The sequence below is a fragment of the Leuresthes tenuis genome, unplaced genomic scaffold (genome assembly GCF_036924035.1).
Source record: "Leuresthes tenuis unplaced genomic scaffold, fLeuTen1.0.hap1 SCAF_16, whole genome shotgun sequence".
Lineage (NCBI taxonomy): Eukaryota > Metazoa > Chordata > Actinopteri > Atheriniformes > Atherinopsidae > Leuresthes > Leuresthes tenuis.
In genome coordinates, this window is record NW_027325370.1 from 460,001 (window position 1) to 480,000 (window position 20,000).

At 48.9% G+C, this 20,000-nt stretch overlaps 2 protein-coding genes across 3 annotated transcripts in view; both read left to right on the top strand.

Moving 5' to 3' along the window:
- Positions 1 to 15,040, top strand: part of LOC140272222 (CXXC-type zinc finger protein 1-like) — a 22,773-nt gene extending 7,733 nt beyond the window's left edge. Inside the window, exons 6-14 of the mRNA XM_072367588.1 lie at positions 2,610 to 2,789; positions 2,863 to 2,973; positions 3,044 to 3,261; positions 3,342 to 3,549; positions 3,629 to 3,739; positions 3,927 to 3,976; positions 13,678 to 13,774; positions 13,853 to 14,005; positions 14,083 to 15,040. Of these exons, the coding sequence (XP_072223689.1) occupies positions 2,610 to 2,789; positions 2,863 to 2,973; positions 3,044 to 3,261; positions 3,342 to 3,549; positions 3,629 to 3,739; positions 3,927 to 3,976; positions 13,678 to 13,774; positions 13,853 to 14,005; positions 14,083 to 14,229 (1,275 nt within the window). The 3' untranslated portion in view covers positions 14,230 to 15,040. The remainder of the gene's footprint in view (positions 1 to 2,609; positions 2,790 to 2,862; positions 2,974 to 3,043; positions 3,262 to 3,341; positions 3,550 to 3,628; positions 3,740 to 3,926; positions 3,977 to 13,677; positions 13,775 to 13,852; positions 14,006 to 14,082) is intronic.
- Positions 15,041 to 17,476: 2,436 nt separating this feature from the next.
- The window catches only part of hdac6 (histone deacetylase 6), a 26,495-nt gene continuing 23,971 nt past the window's right edge, over positions 17,477 to 20,000 (top strand). For both annotated transcript variants that reach the window (XM_072366556.1, XM_072366557.1), the window contains exons 1-5: positions 17,477 to 17,614; positions 17,754 to 17,846; positions 18,753 to 18,863; positions 19,771 to 19,856; positions 19,960 to 20,000. The exon at positions 19,960 to 20,000 is cut by the window's right edge and continues 44 nt beyond it. In XM_072366556.1, the coding sequence (XP_072222657.1) occupies positions 17,775 to 17,846; positions 18,753 to 18,863; positions 19,771 to 19,856; positions 19,960 to 20,000 (310 nt within the window). In that variant the 5' untranslated portion in view covers positions 17,477 to 17,614; positions 17,754 to 17,774. The remainder of the gene's footprint in view (positions 17,615 to 17,753; positions 17,847 to 18,752; positions 18,864 to 19,770; positions 19,857 to 19,959) is intronic.

Here is a 20,000-nt window from a genome sequence, read left to right on the forward strand (position 1 = left end):
ACCATTTAACGTGTTCTCCTGACCTTGACATGATATTGAATGAATCCCTTAAAATTATTCAAGCTGTCACACAAAGACCTGAACAACCCATCCATCCATTTTCTATACCTATATTTTCGTGTTTTGGGGGCTTCGTAGTCGGCTGATACTGGGTCAAAGGTGGGTACACTATGACCGGGTCGCCAGTCCATCACAGAGACACGCTCACTCCTGCCGTCAATTTAGAATCATATTAACTGAACCAGAACCTTCCTGCTGTGACAGAGCTGACCACCACACCACCTGCAGCCCGACCTAAAACAGTGTGAACAGCAGCTAAAATGGTATTAATCCCTGAAGGTAAATTATATCCCTAGCAGAGAGGAAGGTGTGGTAGAAATCTTCAGTCTCCATCAGTGGGTTGGGCTGTTAACCAGCTCTGTGATCCTCCTCCTTTACTGTTAGCGCTCTGTCTGCAGTCTCTGTCTGCCCGGATAGTCTTAAAGCTGAGCAGAGAGCTGTTAGAGTTGTTCCTGCAGCCAGGTCCAGGATTCCACCATCTGTTGTTAAGCAGCTCTGTGATCCTCCTCCTTTACTGTTAGCGCTCTGTCTGCAGTCTCTGTCTGCCCGGATAGTCTTAAAGCTGAGCAGAGAGCTGTTAGAGTTGTTCCTGCAGCCAGGTCCAGGATTCCACCATCTGTTGTTAACCAGCTCTGTGATCCTCCTCCTTTACTGTTAGCGCTCTGTCTGCAGTCTCTGTCTGCCCGGATAGTCTTAAAGCTGAGCAGAGAGCTGTTAGAGCTGTTCCTGCAGCCAGGTCCAGGATTCCACCATCTGTTGTTAAGCAGCTCTGTGATCCTCCTCCTTTACTGTTAGCGCTCTGTCTGCAGTCTCTGTCTGCCCGGATAGTCTTAAAGCTGAGCAGAGAGCTGTTAGAGTTGTTCCTGCAGCCAGGTCCAGGATTCCACCATCTGTTGTTAACCAGCTCTGTGATCCTCCTCCTTTACTGTTAGCGCTCTGTCTGCAGTCTCTGTCTGCCCAGATAGTCTTAAAGCTGAGCAGAGAGCTGTTAGAGTTGTTCCTGCAGCCAGGTCCAGGATTCCACCATCTGTTGTTAACCAGCTCTGTGATCCTCCTCCTTTACTGTTAGCGCTCTGTCTGCAGTCTCTGTCTGCCCGGATAGTCTTAAAGCTGAGCAGAGAGCTGTTAGAGTTGTTCCTGCAGCCAGGTCCAGGATTCCACCATCTGTTGTTAACCAGCTCTGGGATCCTCCTCCTTTACTGTTAGCGCTCTGTCTGCAGTCTCTGTCTGCCCGGATAGTCTTAAAGCTGAGCAGAGAGCTGTTAGAGTTGTTCCTGCAGCCAGGTCCAGGATTCCACCATCTGTTGTTAACCAGCTCTGTGATCCTCCTCCTTTACTGTTAGCGCTCTGTCTGCAGTCTCTGTCTGCCTGGATAGTCTTAAAGCTGAGCAGAGAGCTGTTAGAGCTGTTCCTGCAGCCAGGTCCAGGATTCCACCATCTGTTGTTAACCAGCTCTGTGATCCTCCTCCTTTACTGTTAGCGCTCTGTCTGCAGTCTCTGTCTGCCCGGATAGTCTTAAAGCTGAGCAGAGAGCTGTTAGAGTTGTTCCTGCAGCCAGGTCCAGGATTCCACCATCTGTTGTTACCCAGCTCTGTGATCCTCCTCCTTTACTGTTAGCGCTCTGTCTGCAGTCTCTGTCTGCCCGGATAGTCTTAAAGCTGAGCAGAGAGCTGTTAGAGTTGTTCCTGCAGCCAGGTCCAGGATTCCACCATCTGTTGTTAACCAGCTCTGTGATCCTCCTCCTTTACTGTTAGCACTCTGTCTGCAGTCTCTGTCTGCCCGGATAGTCTTAAAGCTGAGCAGAGAGCTGTTAGAGTTGTTCCTGCAGCCAGGTCCAGGATTCCACCATCTGTTGTTAACCAGCTCTGTGATCCTCCTCCTTTACTGTTAGCGCTCTGTCTGCAGTCTCTGTCTGCCCGGATAGTCTTAAAGCTGAGCAGAGAGCTGTTAGAGTTGTTCCTGCAGCCAGGTCCAGGATTCCACCATCTGTTGTTAACCAGCTCTGTGATCCTCCTCCTTTACTGTTAGCGCTCTGTCTGCAGTCTCTGTCTGCCCGGATAGTCTTAAAGCTGAGCAGAGAGCTGTTAGAGTTGTTCCTGCAGCCAGGTCCAGGATTCCACCATCTGTTGTTAACCAGCTCTGTGATCCTCCTCCTTTACTGTTAGCGCTCTGTCTGCAGTCTCTGTCTGCCCGGATAGTCTTAAAGCTGAGCAGAGAGGTCTCTGCCTGATATTCCTGCTGTGTCCTCATCAGGGCTCCAAGCTCGTCCGTTTTATCCACCAGAGATCTCACATTTCCCCTGATGATCAGGGGAAGAAATGGTTTAAACTTCTTCCTCCTTTTCCTCCATTTTGTTCCTGCTCTGCATCCTAGACGTCTTTTCTTCAACTCACCTTGATTTGGGGTCTTATTCCAGGCATTACTTGGGCTTTGGGAAGCTAGGAGGTGATTGACAGCTCACACTTCAGGATTTAAACACTCAAACTTGAAAATGAAAAAGCTCTGTGCTGCTGCTGCTGCTGATGCCACTGATTGTTGTCTCCGAGCAGAAGATGCTTCGGGTCAAAGACGAGGAGATGAGTCGCTGCAGCAATAGGGGGCGTGGTCTGTCCCGAAAAGGGGCGGGGCATAACACAGAGGAGGACGAGGACGAGGATGAGGAGGAGGGGTTCAGTGAGAGTGAGTTGGAGCTGTTTGAGCAGTACAAAGCCGCCGGATACAGAGACCTGGTGAGTTACGGTTCCTAGCCAATCAGACGGCGGACAGCATCTTTCTGTGGTGTGATGTCACTTCCTGTTGCAGGTGTGGCACAGCGAGGAGGAGGAGGAGGAGGATGCTCAGTCGGACTCGTTGAGGAAGAAGGCCGTCAAGGTGAAGCACGTGAAGCGACGAGACAAGAAGCCGGAGAAGAAGGTGATGGCAGGCAGGTCATGTGTTTGATGATGTCACTGATTATGTCAGTAACACACCTGTCCCCCCGCAGAAGTCTGTCTCTGCTCCGAAAGAGGAGGCAAAGCCCCGGCGCCACAAAGTGAAGCAGCGCCACAGGGAGCGGGTGCGCCACAGCGAGCGGGCGGGGGAGGGCGGGGCTAAAGAGGCGGGCGGGGCTTTGAGGCAGTGTCTTGGTCCCGGCTGCATCGAACCAGCGAGGAACAACTCCAAGTACTGCTCCGAGGACTGCGGCATGAAGCTCGCCGCCAAGTGAGTCAGACGTGAGGACAGCGGGCGCCGACAGGGACACACCGCCACATCTGTAACGGCGTCTCTGTGTCTGCCCCCAGTCGCATCTACGAGATCCTCCCTCAGAGGATCCAGCAGTGGCAGCAGAGCCCCTGTGTCGCAGAGGAGATGGGACGGCGGCAGCTGGAGCGAATCAGGAAGGAGCAGCAGGCTGCCAGGCTCCGCCTCACGCTGATGGAGAAGCGTTTCCACGAGCTCGAGGGCATCATCGCCAACGCCAAACTGCAGCAGGTCCAAGAGCACGAGGAGGTCTGAGCCGCCCGGAAACACTCGTCCTTCTTCTGGCTTCACGCAGTCGTTTGTTTCTGACTCGACTTCCTGTCTGCAGGTGACCGAAGGCGACGGCGACGACACGGACCTGCAGATCTTCTGTGTGTCCTGCAGCCACCCCGTCAACCCCAAGGTGGCGCTGCGGCACATGGAGCGATGCTACGCTAAGGTCAGTTTAAAGATAGGAAATATGGATGTTAAAGTCATGTCAGAGACTTTCCAGAAGCGTCCTGACCAGAGGCTGCTGCTGCCAGGTGTCCCAGTGCATTATGGGTAATGTTGGCACTCTGTGTCACTCTGCCAGGACAGGGATGATAAATCTGATAAATCTGTCTTTTTCTGTTTGTGTTCAACAGTACGAGAGTCAGACTTCATTTGGTTCCATGTATCCAACTCGCATCGAGGGGTGAGTCTGTCCCACGCCTCTGCTTCACGTCTTTAGTTTCTGTTTCTGTTGCTCACGCCTCTGGCGTCTCTTAGTTTCTGTTTCTGTTGCTCATGCCTCTGGCGTCTCTTAGTTTCTGTTTCTGTTGCTCATGCCTCTGGCGTCTCTTTAGTTTCTGTTTCTGTTGCTCACGCCTCTGGCGTCTCTTAGTTTCTGTTTCTGTTGCTCACGCCTCTGGCGTCTCTTTGTTTCTGTTTCTGTTGCCCACGCCTCTGGCGTCTCTTTAGTTTCTGTTTCTGTTGCCCACGCCTCTGGCGTCTCTTTGTTTCTGTTTCTGTTGCTCACGCCTCTGGCGTCTCTTTAGTTTCTGTTTCTGTTGCTCACGCCTCTGCTTCACGTCTTTAGTTTCTGTTTCTGTTGCTCACGCCTCTGGCGTCTCTTTAGTTTCTGTTTCTGTTGCTCACGCCTCTGGCGTCTCTTTGTTTCTGTTTCTGTTGCTCACGCCTCTGCTTCACGTCTTTAGTTTCTGTTTCTGTTGCTCACGCCTCTGGCGTCTCTTAGTTTCTGTTTCTGTTGCTCACGCCTCTGGCGTCTCTTTAGTTTCTGTTTCTGTTGCTCACGCCTCTGGCGTCTCTTTGTTTCTGTTTCTGTTGCTCACGCCTCTGGCGTCTCTTTGTTTCTGTTTCTGTTGCTCACGCCTCTGGCGTCTCTTTGTTTCTGTTTCTGTTGCTCACGCCTCTGGCGTCTCTTTAGTTTCTGTTTCTGTTGCCCACGCCTCTGGCGTCTCTTTGTTTCTGTTTCTGTTGCTCACGCCTCTGGCGTCTCTTTAGTTTCTGTTTCTGTTGCTCACGCCTCTGCTTCACGTCTTTAGTTTCTGTTTCTGTTGCTCACGCCTCTGGCGTCTCTTTAGTTTCTGTTTCTGTTGCTCACGCCTCTGGCGTCTCTTTGTTTCTGTTTCTGTTGCTCACGCCTCTGCTTCACGTCTTTAGTTTCTGTTTCTGTTGCTCACGCCTCTGGCGTCTCTTAGTTTCTGTTTCTGTTGCTCACGCCTCTGGCGTCTCTTTAGTTTCTGTTTCTGTTGCTCACGCCTCTGGCGTCTCTTAGTTTCTGTTTCTGTTGCTCACGCCTCTGGCGTCTCTTTGTTTCTGTTTCTGTTGCTCACGCCTCTGGCGTCTCTTTGTTTCTGTTTCTGTTGCTCACGCCTCTGGCGTCTCTTTGTTTCTGTTTCTGTTGCTCACGCCTCTGCTTCACGTCTCTTAGTTTCTGTTTCTGTTGCTCATGCCTCTGGCGTCTCTTAGTTTCTGTTTCTGTTGCTCACGCCTCTGCTTCACGTCTTTAGTTTCTGTTTCTGTTGCTCACGCCTCTGGCGTCTCTTAGTTTCTGTTTCTGTTGCTCACGCCTCTGCTTCACGTCTCTTAGTTTCTGTTTCTGTTGCTCATGCCTCTGGCGTCTCTTTGTTTCTGTTTCTGTTGCTCACGCCTCTGGCGTCTCTTAGTTTCTGTTTCTGTTGCTCACGCCTCTGGCGTCTCTTTAGTTTCTGTTTCTGTTGCTCACGCCTCTGGCGTCTCTTTGTTTCTGTTTCTGTTGCTCACGCCTCTGGCGTCTCTTTGTTTCTGTTTCTGTTGCTCACGCCTCTGGCGTCTCTTAGTTTCTGTTTCTGTTGCTCACGCCTCTGGCGTCTCTTTGTTTCTGTTTCTGTTGCTCACGCCTCTGGCGTCTCTTAGTTTCTGTTTCTGTTGCTCACGCCTCTGGCGTCTCTTAGTTTCTGTTTCTGTTGCTCACGCCTCTGGCGTCTCTTTGTTTCTGTTTCTGTTGCTCACGCCTCTGGCGTCTCTTAGTTTCTGTTTCTGTTGCTCACGCCTCTGGCGTCTCTTTGTTTCTGTTTCTGTTGCTCACGCCTCTGGCGTCTCTTTGTTTCTGTTTCTGTTGCTCACGCCTCTGGCGTCTCTTAGTTTCTGTTTCTGTTGCTCACGCCTCTGGCGTCTCTTAGTTTCTGTTTCTGTTGCTCACGCCTCTGCTTCACGTCTCTTAGTTTCTGTTTCTGTTGCTCATGCCTCTGGCGTCTCTTAGTTTCTGTTTCTGTTGCTCACGCCTCTGCTTCACGTCTTTAGTTTCTGTTTCTGTTGCTCACGCCTCTGGCGTCTCTTAGTTTCTGTTTCTGTTGCTCACGCCTCTGCTTCACGTCTCTTAGTTTCTGTTTCTGTTGCTCATGCCTCTGGCGTCTCTTTGTTTCTGTTTCTGTTGCTCACGCCTCTGGCGTCTCTTAGTTTCTGTTTCTGTTGCTCACGCCTCTGGCGTCTCTTTGTTTCTGTTTCTGTTGCTCACGCCTCTGGCGTCTCTTTGTTTCTGTTTCTGTTGCTCACGCCTCTGGCGTCTCTTAGTTTCTGTTTCTGTTGCTCACGCCTCTGGCGTCTCTTTGTTTCTGTTTCTGTTGCTCACGCCTCTGGCGTCTCTTAGTTTCTGTTTCTGTTGCTCACGCCTCTGGCGTCTCTTAGTTTCTGTTTCTGTTGCTCACGCCTCTGGCGTCTCTTTGTTTCTGTTTCTGTTGCTCACGCCTCTGGCGTCTCTTAGTTTCTGTTTCTGTTGCTCACGCCTCTGGCGTCTCTTTGTTTCTGTTTCTGTTGCTCACGCCTCTGGCGTCTCTTTGTTTCTGTTTCTGTTGCTCACGCCTCTGGCGTCTCTTAGTTTCTGTTTCTGTTGCTCACGCCTCTGGCGTCTCTTAGTTTCTGTTTCTGTTGCTCACGCCTCTGGCGTCTCTTTAGTTTCTGTTTCTGTTGCTCATGCCTCTGGCGTCTCTTTGTTTCTGTTTCTGTTGCTCACGCCTCTGGCGTCTCTTAGTTTCTGTTTCTGTTGCTCACGCCTCTGGCGTCTCTTAGTTTCTGTTTCTGTTGCTCACGCCTCTGCTTCACGTCTTTAGTTTCTGTTTCTGTTGCTCACGCCTCTGGCGTCTCTTTGTTTCTGTTTCTGTTGCTCACGCCTCTGCTTCACGTCTTTAGTTTCTGTTTCTGTTGCTCACGCCTCTGGCGTCTCTTTGTTTCTGTTTCTGTTGCTCACGCCTCTGGCGTCTCTTTAGTTTCTGTTTCTGTTGCTCACGCCTCTGGCGTCTCTTTAGTTTCTGTTTCTGTTGCTCACGCCTCTGGCGTCTCTTAGTTTCTGTTTCTGTTGCTCACGCCTCTGCTTCACGTCTTTAGTTTCTGTTTCTGTTGCTCACGCCTCTGGCGTCTCTTTGTTTCTGTTTCTGTTGCTCACGCCTCTGGCGTCTCTTAGTTTCTGTTTCTGTTGCTCACGCCTCTGCTTCACGTCTTTAGTTTCTGTTTCTGTTGCTCACGCCTCTGGCGTCTCTTTAGTTTCTGTTTCTGTTGCTCACGCCTCTGCTTCACGTCTTTAGTTTCTGTTTCTGTTGCTCATGCCTCTGGCGTCTCTTTGTTTCTGTTTCTGTTGCTCACGCCTCTGGCGTCTCTTTAGTTTCTGTTTCTGTTGCTCACGCCTCTGGCGTCTCTTTAGTTTCTGTTTCTGTTGCTCACGCCTCTGGCGTCTCTTTGTTTCTGTTTCTGTTGCTCACGCCTCTGGCGTCTCTTAGTTTCTGTTTCTGTTGCTCACGCCTCTGGCGTCTCTTAGTTTCTGTTTCTGTTGCTCACGCCTCTGGCGTCTCTTTGTTTCTGTTTCTGTTGCTCACGCCTCTGGCGTCTCTTTGTTTCTGTTTCTGTTGCTCACGCCTCTGCTTCACGTCTTTAGTTTCTGTTTCTGTTGCTCACGCCTCTGGCGTCTCTTTGTTTCTGTTTCTGTTGCTCACGCCTCTGGCGTCTCTTAGTTTCTGTTTCTGTTGCTCACGCCTCTGGCGTCTCTTTGTTTCTGTTTCTGTTGCTCACGCCTCTGCTTCACGTCTCTTAGTTTCTGTTTCTGTTGCTCACGCCTCTGGCGTCTCTTTAGTTTCTGTTTCTGTTGCTCATGCCTCTGGCGTCTCTTTGTTTCTGTTTCTGTTGCTCACGCCTCTGGCGTCTCTTAGTTTCTGTTTCTGTTGCTCACGCCTCTGGCGTCTCTTAGTTTCTGTTTCTGTTGCTCACGCCTCTGGCGTCTCTTAGTTTCTGTTTCTGTTGCTCACGCCTCTGGCGTCTCTTTGTTTCTGTTTCTGTTGCTCACGCCTCTGCTTCACGTCTCTTAGTTTCTGTTTCTGTTGCTCACGCCTCTGGCGTCTCTTTAGTTTCTGTTTCTGTTGCTCATGCCTCTGGCGTCTCTTTGTTTCTGTTTCTGTTGCTCACGCCTCTGGCGTCTCTTAGTTTCTGTTTCTGTTGCTCACGCCTCTGGCGTCTCTTAGTTTCTGTTTCTGTTGCTCACGCCTCTGGCGTCTCTTTGTTTCTGTTTCTGTTGCTCACGCCTCTGGCGTCTCTTTGTTTCTGTTTCTGTTGCTCACGCCTCTGCTTCACGTCTTTAGTTTCTGTTTCTGTTGCTCACGCCTCTGGCGTCTCTTTGTTTCTGTTTCTGTTGCTCACGCCTCTGCTTCACGTCTTTAGTTTCTGTTTCTGTTGCTCACGCCTCTGGCGTCTCTTTGTTTCTGTTTCTGTTGCTCACGCCTCTGGCGTCTCTTTAGTTTCTGTTTCTGTTGCTCACGCCTCTGGCGTCTCTTTAGTTTCTGTTTCTGTTGCTCACGCCTCTGGCGTCTCTTAGTTTCTGTTTCTGTTGCTCACGCCTCTGCTTCACGTCTTTAGTTTCTGTTTCTGTTGCTCACGCCTCTGGCGTCTCTTTGTTTCTGTTTCTGTTGCTCACGCCTCTGGCGTCTCTTTGTTTCTGTTTCTGTTGCTCACGCCTCTGGCGTCTCTTAGTTTCTGTTTCTGTTGCTCACGCCTCTGCTTCACGTCTTTAGTTTCTGTTTCTGTTGCTCACGCCTCTGGCGTCTCTTTAGTTTCTGTTTCTGTTGCTCACGCCTCTGCTTCACGTCTTTAGTTTCTGTTTCTGTTGCTCATGCCTCTGGCGTCTCTTTGTTTCTGTTTCTGTTGCTCACGCCTCTGGCGTCTCTTTAGTTTCTGTTTCTGTTGCTCACGCCTCTGGCGTCTCTTAGTTTCTGTTTCTGTTGCCCACGCCTCTGGCGTCTCTTTAGTTTCTGTTTCTGTTGCTCACGCCTCTGGCGTCTCTTTAGTTTCTGTTTCTGTTGCTCACGCCTCTGGCGTCTCTTAGTTTCTGTTTCTGTTGCTCACGCCTCTGGCGTCTCTTAGTTTCTGTTTCTGTTGCTCACGCCTCTGGCGTCTCTTAGTTTCTGTTTCTGTTGCTCACGCCTCTGGCGTCTCTTTGTTTCTGTTTCTGTTGCTCACGCCTCTGGCGTCTCTTTGTTTCTGTTTCTGTTGCTCACGCCTCTGCTTCACGTCTTTAGTTTCTGTTTCTGTTGCTCACGCCTCTGGCGTCTCTTTGTTTCTGTTTCTGTTGCTCACGCCTCTGGCGTCTCTTAGTTTCTGTTTCTGTTGCTCACGCCTCTGGCGTCTCTTTGTTTCTGTTTCTGTTGCTCACGCCTCTGCTTCACGTCTCTTAGTTTCTGTTTCTGTTGCTCACGCCTCTGGCGTCTCTTTAGTTTCTGTTTCTGTTGCTCACGCCTCTGGCGTCTCTTAGTTTCTGTTTCTGTTGCTCACGCCTCTGGCGTCTCTTTGTTTCTGTTTCTGTTGCTCACGCCTCTGGCGTCTCTTAGTTTCTGTTTCTGTTGCTCACGCCTCTGGCGTCTCTTTAGTTTCTGTTTCTGTTGCTCACGCCTCTGGCGTCGCTTTGTTTCTGTTTCTGTTGCTCACGCCTCTGGCGTCTCTTTGTTTCTGTTTCTGTTGCCCACGCCTCTGGCGTCTCTTTAGTTTCTGTTTCTGTTGCTCACGCCTCTGGCGTCTCTTTGTTTCTGTTTCTGTTGCTCACGCCTCTGGCGTCTCTTTGTTTCTGTTTCTGTTGCTCACGCCTCTGGCGTCTCTTAGTTTCTGTTTCTGTTGCTCACGCCTCTGGCGTCTCTTTGTTTCTGTTTCTGTTGCTCACGCCTCTGGCGTCTCTTTAGTTTCTGTTTCTGTTGCTCACGCCTCTGGCGTCTCTTTAGTTTCTGTTTCTGTTGCTCACGCCTCTGCTTCACGTCTCTTTAGTTTCTGTTTCTGTTGCTCACGCCTCTGGCGTCTCTTAGTTTCTGTTTCTGTTGCTCACGCCTCTGGCGTCTCTTTAGTTTCTGTTTCTGTTGCTCACGCCTCTGGCGTCTCTTTAGTTTCTGTTTCTGTTGCTCACGCCTCTGGCGTCTCTTTAGTTTCTGTTTCTGTTGCTCACGCCTCTGGCGTCTCTTTGTTTCTGTTTCTGTTGCTCACGCCTCTGGCGTCTCTTTGTTTCTGTTTCTGTTGCCCACGCCTCTGGCGTCTCTTAGTTTCTGTTTCTGTTGCTCACGCCTCTGCTTCACGTCTTTAGTTTCTGTTTCTGTTGCTCACGCCTCTGGCGTCTCTTTGTTTCTGTTTCTGTTGCTCACGCCTCTGGCGTCTCTTTGTTTCTGTTTCTGTTGCCCACGCCTCTGGCGTCTCTTAGTTTCTGTTTCTGTTGCTCACGCCTCTGCTTCACGTCTTTAGTTTCTGTTTCTGTTGCTCACGCCTCTGGCGTCTCTTTGTTTCTGTTTCTGTTGCTCACGCCTCTGGCGTCTCTTTGTTTCTGTTTCTGTTGCTCACGCCTCTGCTTCACGTCTTTAGTTTCTGTTTCTGTTGCTCACGCCTCTGGCGTCTCTTAGTTTCTGTTTCTGTTGCTCACGCCTCTGGCGTCTCTTTAGTTTCTGTTTCTGTTGCTCACGCCTCTGGCGTCTCTTTGTTTCTGTTTCTGTTGCTCACGCCTCTGGCGTCTCTTTAGTTTCTGTTTCTGTTGCTCACGCCTCTGCTTCACGTCTTTAGTTTCTGTTTCTGTTGCCCACGCCTCTGGCGTCTCTTAGTTTCTGTTTCTGTTGCTCACGCCTCTGGCGTCTCTTTGTTTCTGTTTCTGTTGCTCACGCCTCTGGCGTCTCTTTGTTTCTGTTTCTGTTGCCCACGCCTCTGCTTCACGTCTTTAGTTTCTGTTTCTGTTGCCCACGCCTCTGGCGTCTCTTAGTTTCTGTTTCTGTTGCTCACGCCTCTGGCGTCTCTTTGTTTCTGTTTCTGTTGCTCACGCCTCTGGCGTCTCTTTAGTTTCTGTTTCTGTTGCTCACGCCTCTGGCGTCTCTTTGTTTCTGTTTCTTTTGCTCACGCCTCTGGCGTCTCTTTAGTTTCTGTTTCTGTTGCCCACGCCTCTGGCGTCTCTTTGTTTCTGTTTCTGTTGCCCACGCCTCTGGCGTCTCTTAGTTTCTGTTTCTGTTGCTCACGCCTCTGGCGTCTCTTTGTTTCTGTTTCTGTTGCTCACGCCTCTGGCGTCTCTTTGTTTCTGTTTCTGTTGCCCACGCCTCTGGCGTCTCTTTGTTTCTGTTTCTGTTGCTCACGCCTCTGGCGTCTCTTTAGTTTCTGTTTCTGTTGCCCACGCCTCTGGCGTCTCTTTGTTTCTGTTTCTGTTGCCCACGCCTCTGGCGTCTCTTAGTTTCTGTTTCTGTTGCCCACGCCTCTGGCGTCTCTTTGTTTCTGTTTCTGTTGCTCACGCCTCTGGCGTCTCTTAGTTTCTGTTTCTGTTGCTCACGCCTCTGCTTCACGTCTTTAGTTTCTGTTTCTGTTGCTCACGCCTCTGGCGTCTCTTTAGTTTCTGTTTCTGTTGCTCACGCCTCTGGCGTCTCTTTAGTTTCTGTTTCTGTTGCTCACGCCTCTGGCGTCTCTTTAGTTTCTGTTTCTGTTGCCCACGCCTCTGGCGTCTCTTTGTTTCTGTTTCTGTTGCCCACGCCTCTGGCGTCTCTTAGTTTCTGTTTCTGTTGCCCACGCCTCTGGCGTCTCTTTGTTTCTGTTTCTGTTGCTCACGCCTCTGGCGTCTCTTAGTTTCTGTTTCTGTTGCTCACGCCTCTGCTTCACGTCTTTAGTTTCTGTTTCTGTTGCTCACGCCTCTGGCGTCTCTTTAGTTTCTGTTTCTGTTGCTCACGCCTCTGGCGTCTCTTTAGTTTCTGTTTCTGTTGCCCACGCCTCTGGCGTCTCTTAGTTTCTGTTTCTGTTGCTCATGTCTCTGGCGTCTCTTTGTTTCTGTTTCTGTTGCTCACGCCTCTGGCGTCTCTTTAGTTTCTGTTTCTGTTGCTCACGCCTCTGGCGTCTCTTTGTTTCTGTTTCTGTTGCTCACGCCTCTGGCGTCTCTTAGTTTCTGTTTCTGTTGCTCACGCCTCTGGCGTCTCTTAGTTTCTGTTTCTGTTGCTCACGCCTCTGGCGTCTCTTTAGTTTCTGTTTCTGTTGCTCACGCCTCTGGCGTCTCTTTGTTTCTGTTTCTGTTGCTCACGCCTCTGGCGTCTCTTTGTTTCTGTTTCTGTTGCTCACGCCTCTGCTTCACGTCTTTAGTTTCTGTTTCTGTTGCTCACGCCTCTGGCGTCTCTTTGTTTCTGTTTCTGTTGCTCACGCCTCTGGCGTCTCTTTAGTTTCTGTTTCTGTTGCTCACGCCTCTGCTTCACGTCTTTAGTTTCTGTTTCTGTTGCTCACGCCTCTGGCGTCTCTTTGTTTCTGTTTCTGTTGCTCACGCCTCTGGCGTCTCTTTAGTTTCTGTTTCTGTTGCTCACGCCTCTGCTTCACGTCTTTAGTTTCTGTTTCTGTTGCTCACGCCTCTGGCGTCTCTTTGTTTCTGTTTCTGTTGCCCACGCCTCTGGCGTCTCTTTAGTTTCTGTTTCTGTTGCTCACGCCTCTGGCGTCTCTTTAGTTTCTGTTTCTGTTGCTCACGCCTCTGGCGTCTCTTTAGTTTCTGTTTCTGTTGCTCACGCCTCTGGCGTCTCTTTGTTTCTGTTTCTGTTGCTCACGCCTCTGGCGTCTCTTAGTTTCTGTTTCTGTTGCTCACGCCTCTGGCGTCTCTTAGTTTCTGTTTCTGTTGCTCACGCCTCTGGCGTCTCTTAGTTTCTGTTTCTGTTGCTCACGCCTCTGGCGTCTCTTTAGTTTCTGTTTCTGTTGCTCACGCCTCTGGCGTCTCTTAGTTTCTGTTTCTGTTGCCCACGCCTCTGGCGTCTCTTAGTTTCTGTTTCTGTTGCTCACGCCTCTGGCGTCTCTTTGTTTCTGTTTCTGTTGCTCACGCCTCTGGCGTCTCTTTAGTTTCTGTTTCTGTTGCTCACGCCTCTGGCGTCTCTTTAGTTTCTGTTTCTGTTGCTCACGCCTCTGGCGTCTCTTTGTTTCTGTTTCTGTTGCTCACGCCTCTGGCGTCTCTTTGTTTCTGTTTCTGTTGCTCACGCCTCTGGCGTCTCTTAGTTTCTGTTTCTGTTGCTCACGCCTCTGGCGTCTCTTTAGTTTCTGTTTCTGTTGCTCACGCCTCTGGCGTCTCTTTGTTTCTGTTTCTGTTGCTCACGCCTCTGGCGTCTCTTTAGTTTCTGTTTCTGACGCCTCTGGCGTCTCTTTGTTTCTGTTTCTGTTGCTCACGCCTCTGGCGTCTCTTTAGTTTCTGTTTCTGACGCCTCTGGCGTCTCTTTGTTTCTGTTTCTGTTGCTCACGCCTCTGCTTCACGTCTCTTAGTTTCTGTTTCTGTTGCTCACGCCTCTGGCGTCTCTTTGTTTCTGTTTCTGTTGCTCACGCCTCTGGCGTCTCTTTAGTTTCTGTTTCTGTTGCTCACGCCTCTGGCGTCTCTTAGTTTCTGTTTCTGTTGCTCACGCCTCTTCTCTTTCTCAGGGCCACCAGGTTGTTCTGTGACGTGTACAACCCTCAGAGTAAGACGTACTGTAAGCGGCTGCAGGTTTTATGTCCGGAACATTCCAGAGATCCAAAGGTACTGCTCCTCCCACAGAATCCTCTTTGTGTTTTATGAGTCTGAAACCGGACCCAGACCCTCTGTGTTCTGGAGCAGGTCCCGGCCGATGAGGTGTGCGGATGTCCTCTGGTCAAAGACGTGTTCGAGCCGACTGGAGAGTTCTGCCGGGTCTCGAAGAGGAAGTGCAACAAACACTACTGCTGGGAGAAACTGCGGCGGGCCGAAGTGGACCTGGAGAGAGTCCGAGTGGTAACTGAGTTGAGCTTTATTAACAGTGTGACCGCGCAGCCGCACCTGGACCCTCTGACCACCTGTCTGTCCCTCAGTGGTACAAGCTGGACGAGCTGTTCGAGCAGGAGAGGAACCTGAGGACCGCCATGACCAACCGAGCCGGGCTACTGGCGCTGATGTTGCACCAGACCATCCAGCACGACCCGATCACCACCGACCTGCGCTCCACCAAGGACAGGTAGACGGCGGGTTCACCACAGAACCAGAACCACAGAGCCTGGACCTGCCAATCCACATCTGATGAGGAAGAATCGGTGAACCCGACAACATACATGCTCTGAAAAATTCTGCCTAAATTGACCAATCACAGCAGTTTACCTTATATGGGCATGTGTGATAGGAGGAGAGCGGTGTTCTCGCTGCTCATTGGTCGGTCTGATTCCATCCATCGTGCGCTGGACTGTGGCTCCGCCCCCCAGAAATGTGACAGATTTTGTTCAAGGGACACATTTTAAAACGTAGATCTGTCACGAAGGTTGTGATGTCATCATATTTGATTGTTTTTATCATAAATGTGAAATTGTTTCTGTGTAGTTATGATCTCTGACGTCCCGGCGGTGAAAGCGGATCGGTGTGATCTCTGGTTCTGTTAAACAGAAAGTGAAGTCTCAGGTTTTGGTTCTGTGGTGGTTCTGGAATCAGCTGTTCGTTCCACCTGAACACAACACTACCCACAATCCCCGGTCCAGTCAGAGACGCTCTGCGGCGGGATGAAGAAGCACTACAACAGAATAAAGGCTCACTTCCGGTTTCCTTTCACAATAAGAGCTTGTGGCTGGTTACAGATTTATTTTCAGGTCTAAGCAGGAAGGAAACTGGGCAGAGCCTGTCACCTGATTGGCTGTTCCCTCTTCATTAAAGAGCTGATGACCAATCAGGAAGTGAAGCTTAACGTCCTGATGAGTCAGTTTGTGTTTTTATATTCATGTGTTTTCATGTATTCATGTTGTTTTCTTCTTGTTGTCGTGAACTTTCATTAAAACTGATGATGTTTCTGAGTTCCTGCTGATGTGGTTTTTCTGTCTGACTCATCATCTGATCAGAGCTTCATGTGAGCAACTGCGGAGCCTCTGAGGTCCCAAAGAAGAAGAAAATCTGTGCTTGTCCTGTTGGATCTCAGAGCTGCATTTGATACGATCGATCACAGCATTCTGTTACAGACACTTGAACATGTTATTGGGATTAAAGGAACTGCATTAGGCTGGTTTAAGTCATATTTATCTGATAGATTCCAGTTTGTTCTTCTAAATGAAGAATCTTCCTCACACACCAGAGTAAGTCATGGAGTTCCTCAGGGTTCTGTGCTTGGACCGATTCTTTTTACTTTGTACAGGCTTCCATTAGCTAACATTATCAGACAGCATGGCATAAATTTCCATTGTTATGCTGATGATACTCAGCTGTACTTATCTATGAAACCAGATGAAACCTACAGGTTGGTCAGACTACAAGCCTGTCTTAAAGACATAAAGACCTGGATGACTCAGAACTTTCTGCTTTTAAATTCAGACAAACTGAGTTATTTCTGACCAGAATCTGTCCTCTGACTCCCATATAAAACAGGTTTCTGCCTTCTTTCACCTTCGTAATAAATCAGGAACATCCTGTCTCAGGGTGATGCAGAGAAACTGCTCCATGCATCTGTTCCTTCAGGACTGAACTACTGTAATTCCTTATTATTGTTCTGTCCCACAGATTCTCTGAAAGCCTCCAGCTGATCCAAAACCCTGCAGCCAGAGTTCTGCTGAGATCTAACAGCAGAGATCATGTTTCTCCAGTTTTAGCTTCTCTTCATTGGCTCCCTGTTAAATTCAGAATAGAATTTAAGATTCTTCTCCTCACATATAAAGCTCTTAATGACCGAGCTCCATCACATCTTAAAGATCTCACAGTTGGATATTTCCCCAACAGAGCACTTTGCTCTCAGGCTGCAGGTTTCCTTGTTGTTCCCAGAGTTTCTAAAAGCAGAATGGGAGGCAGAGCCTTCAGTTATCAGGCCCCTAAAAGCAGAATGGGAGGCAGAGCCTTCAGTTATCAGGCCCCTAAAAGCAGAATGGGAGGCAGAGCCTTCAGTTATCAGGCCCCTAAAAGCAGAATGGGAGGCAGAGCCTTCAGTTATCAGGCCCCTAAAAGCAGAATGGGAGGCAGAGCCTTCAGTTATCAGGCCCCTAAAAGCAGAATGGGAGGCAGAGCCTTCAGTTATCAGGCCCCTAAAAGCAGAATGGGAGGCAGAGCCTTCAGTTATCAGGCCCCTAAAAGCAGAATGGGAGACAGAGCCTTCAGTTATCAGGCCCCTAAAAGCAGAATGGGAGGCAGAGCCTTCAGTTATCAGGCCCCTAAAAGCAGAATGGGAGGCAGAGCCTTCAGTTATCAGGCCCCTAAAAGCAGAATGGGAGGCAGAGCCTTCAGTTATCAGGCCCCTAAAAGCAGAATGGGAGGCAGAGCCTTCAGTTATCAGGCCCCTAAAAGCAGAATGGGAGGCAGAGCCTTCAGTTATCAGGCCCCTCTCTGTGGAACCAGCTGCCAGTTTGGCTTCAGGAAGCAGACACCCTCTCTACCTTTAAGATCAGGCTGAAACTTTCCTTTCTGATAAAGCTTATAGTTAGGGATGGCTCAGGGGAGCCTGAAACATCCCATAGTTCTGCTGCTATAGGCCCAGCCTGCTGGGGGAGCTCCCATGATGCACCTCTCCTCCCTCCATGTACAGATGACATCATTGCTGTCATTAACTTGTGTTTCTCTCTCTCAGCAGTTGTCTCTGGCCTGGTGTTACGCTGCTTGTTGTCCCCTCTTTCCTGTCCTCTCAGCCCCAGCTGGTCCAGGCAGATGGACCCTTCCTGGTTCTGGTTCTGATGGAGGTTTCTTCCTGGTTCTGGTTCTGATGGAGGTTTCTTCCTGTTAAAGGGAGTTTTTTCTCTCCACAGTCGCCTCGTGCAGCTCAGGATCAGAGAGAAGTTTCAGTGTAATCTGCTGGTTTCCTTAGCAAGTCTACTGTTTGAATTGGCTCTGAATGTATGAATCTAACTGGCTTGAACTGAACTGTATCGTTGAAGTGCCCTGAGATGATATTTGTTGTGATTTGGCGTTTTATAAATAAACTGAATTTAATTTTTTTTATATTTCTTCAATTGTATGAAATATCACATTAATTACAATCAATAATCATAAAAAATAGAAGAATGATTAAAGATGAAAAAGTTCAAACCTAAATATCAGTTTATTGTGAAAATGTTTTTATTTTTAAATAAATTAGTACTGTTTGCTTTATTTTGGCAATAGTTTTATTTTGAAGGGCTTTTTCAGTAAAAATTTAGTTTATTTCATGAACCAAATTTTGAAAACGTCCAATACTTCTTTAGTATATTATTTATTTAATTATTTCTCTTCCCTACGTCACGTTTGCGCCGCGGATCTGACAATGACGTCACATGGGCGCGACAGCAGTGGTGCAATCGGCGATCAGAGAAAAAAAATAAACAAACGGGACGCGCGAGCTGTCCGGCTTCAGCTAACCCAGTTTCACAGTTTGGATGGTGTCAGCTCAGACAGAATCGGAACCGGAAACCTGTAAGTCTTCGTTTAACCTGGAAATCCCCCGTTTTTCAGCTAAGGGAGGCTAACAGGCTAGCTGCTGACGGATGCTAAGATGGATCAGTGACCATCATCACCTGTCTGTTTGGTTCTGTTTGGTTCTGTTTTGGTTCAGGTGGATCTCAGCGGATCAGCCATGCAGTCAGGATCAGATCCTCCAGAACCTGGACTGAAGTCAGTCAGAAGATCTCCTCGACTGTCCCCACAGGTGAGTCAGCTGACACGTACAGTTGTGTTGACCTGGTTCTGATCCTCTGGACCAGGATCCTGGTTCTCAGAACCAAAACTAGTATGAACAAGAGCCGGACCTGTGAGTCACCTTCCATGTGAACTGAGGCGATCCAGGGTCACCATGGTAACTGGCGCTGGGCTCATGTTTCTGCTCAGAATTTAAGATGAAATGGTCCAACAGCAGCTGGTTCTGTTTCCTGGTTCCGGTTCTGAGCATCACCCAGACAGCAGACTCCGACTGAACCATTTAAAGAGCTTCATTTATGTTGAACAGACGTCAGATGGATCCATAAATCATTCAGGGTTCCACATTCAGATTTTATCAGCCCTTTGGGTCAGAACCAGAAACCTGCTGACCCACCAAAGGAGCTGCAGTTACAGCAGAACCTGGAGGCTGTGCGGTTCTATGTGTTTTATATCTGGTTCTGATGTGCCAACAGATCCGTTCTTCTGCTGATATCTGATCTAACACGGATCAGAACCTTCTTCAGTCTGGGCCTATAAATGTTCTGATCGGGTCCAAAGCCTCAGAGCTTTCTGACAGAAACAGCAGGCAGGTATGACCCGTAAAACATGTCAGAGAAAAGGCTGCCTTAGAACGGGTCAGAACCACTGAGTCTGAAACATGGAAACATGGGTTCCTGAACAGAACCGGATCAGAACCAAGCAGCTGCAGCTACAGGTACACAGACTGTGAAGGTTGACCTTTAATCAGAGGGAATCATTGACTGAGCTGAACTTTGGCCTCAGCTCCTCCTCCTTCTTCTTCTTCTTCTTCTTCTTCTCCTCCTTCTTCTTCTTCTTCTTCGTGTTAAACTCTGCGGCGTGTTTCTTCCCTCAGCTGCTGAGCTTCAGGTGTGTTTTACCTGCTGTGTGTTTTCAGGGCAGTGAAGGGAACAAGGGAAGGAGAAAAGGAGGCGGCCTGCAGGAGGTGAAGAGGAGAGGAAGGATGGAGAGGAGCCGAGACGAGCTGAGCAGCCGACTGCAGACACTGGTGAGCTCTGTGTTCAGCTGCTGCTGTTTATCGTCTGGGTTCAATGTTCTGATGTGTGTGTGTGTGTGTTATTGTGTGTGTGTGTGTGTGTGTGTTACTGTGTGTGTGTGTGTGTGTGTGTGTGTTACTGTGTGTGTGTGTGTGTGTGTGTGTGTGTGTGTTATTGTGTGTGTGTGTTACTGTGTGTGTGTTATTGTGTGTGTGTGTGTGTGTGTGTGTGTGTCTGTGTGTGTGTGTGTTATTGTGTTATTGTGTGTGTGTTATTGTGTGTGTGTGTTATTGTGTGTGTGTGTTACTGTGTTATTGTGTTATTGTGTGTGTGTTATTGTGTGTGTGTGTTATTGTGTGTGTGTTATTGTGTGTGTGTGTGTGTTACTGTGTGTGTGTGTGTTACTGTGTGTGTGTTACTGTGTGTGTGTGTGTGTTACTGTGTGTGTGTGTGTGTTACTGTGTGTGTGTGTGTGTGTGTGTGTGTTATTGTGTGTGTGTGTGTGTGTGTGTGTCTGTGTGTGTGTGTTACTGTGTGTGTGTGTTATTGTGTGTGTGTGTGTGTGTGTGTGTGTGTCTGTGTGTGTGTGTGTTATTGTGTTATTGTGTGTGTGTTATTGTGTGTGTGTGTTATTGTGTGTGTGTGTTACTGTGTTATTGTGTTATTGTGTGTGTGTTATTGTGTGTGTGTGTTATTGTGTGTGTGTTATTGTGTGTGTGTGTGTGTTACTGTGTGTGTGTGTGTGTTACTGTGTGTGTTATTGTGTGTGTTATTGTGTTACTGTGTGTGTGTGTCTCTGTGTGTGTTACTGTGTGTGTTATTGTGTGTGTGTGTTATTGTGTGTGTGTGTTATTGTGTGTGTGTGTTATTGTGTTATTGTGTGTGTTATTGTGTGTGTGTTACTGTGTGTGTGTGCAGGATCTGTCCGGCAGGTCTGCAGCCAGTGGAACCGGACTGGTTTACTCTGAGATCTTCACACTCCATCAGAATCTGTGGGAGCCCAGGTAACAGCAGGTTCTTTGAGTCCATTCTGAGGTGAAATGTGGGAACATGACGACTCACCTGCTGTTTTTCTCTGCTTTTGATCAGCTGTTGTTTGTTTTTCAGTCATCCAGAGTGTCCTGACAGAGTGAAGTTCATCAGGATGG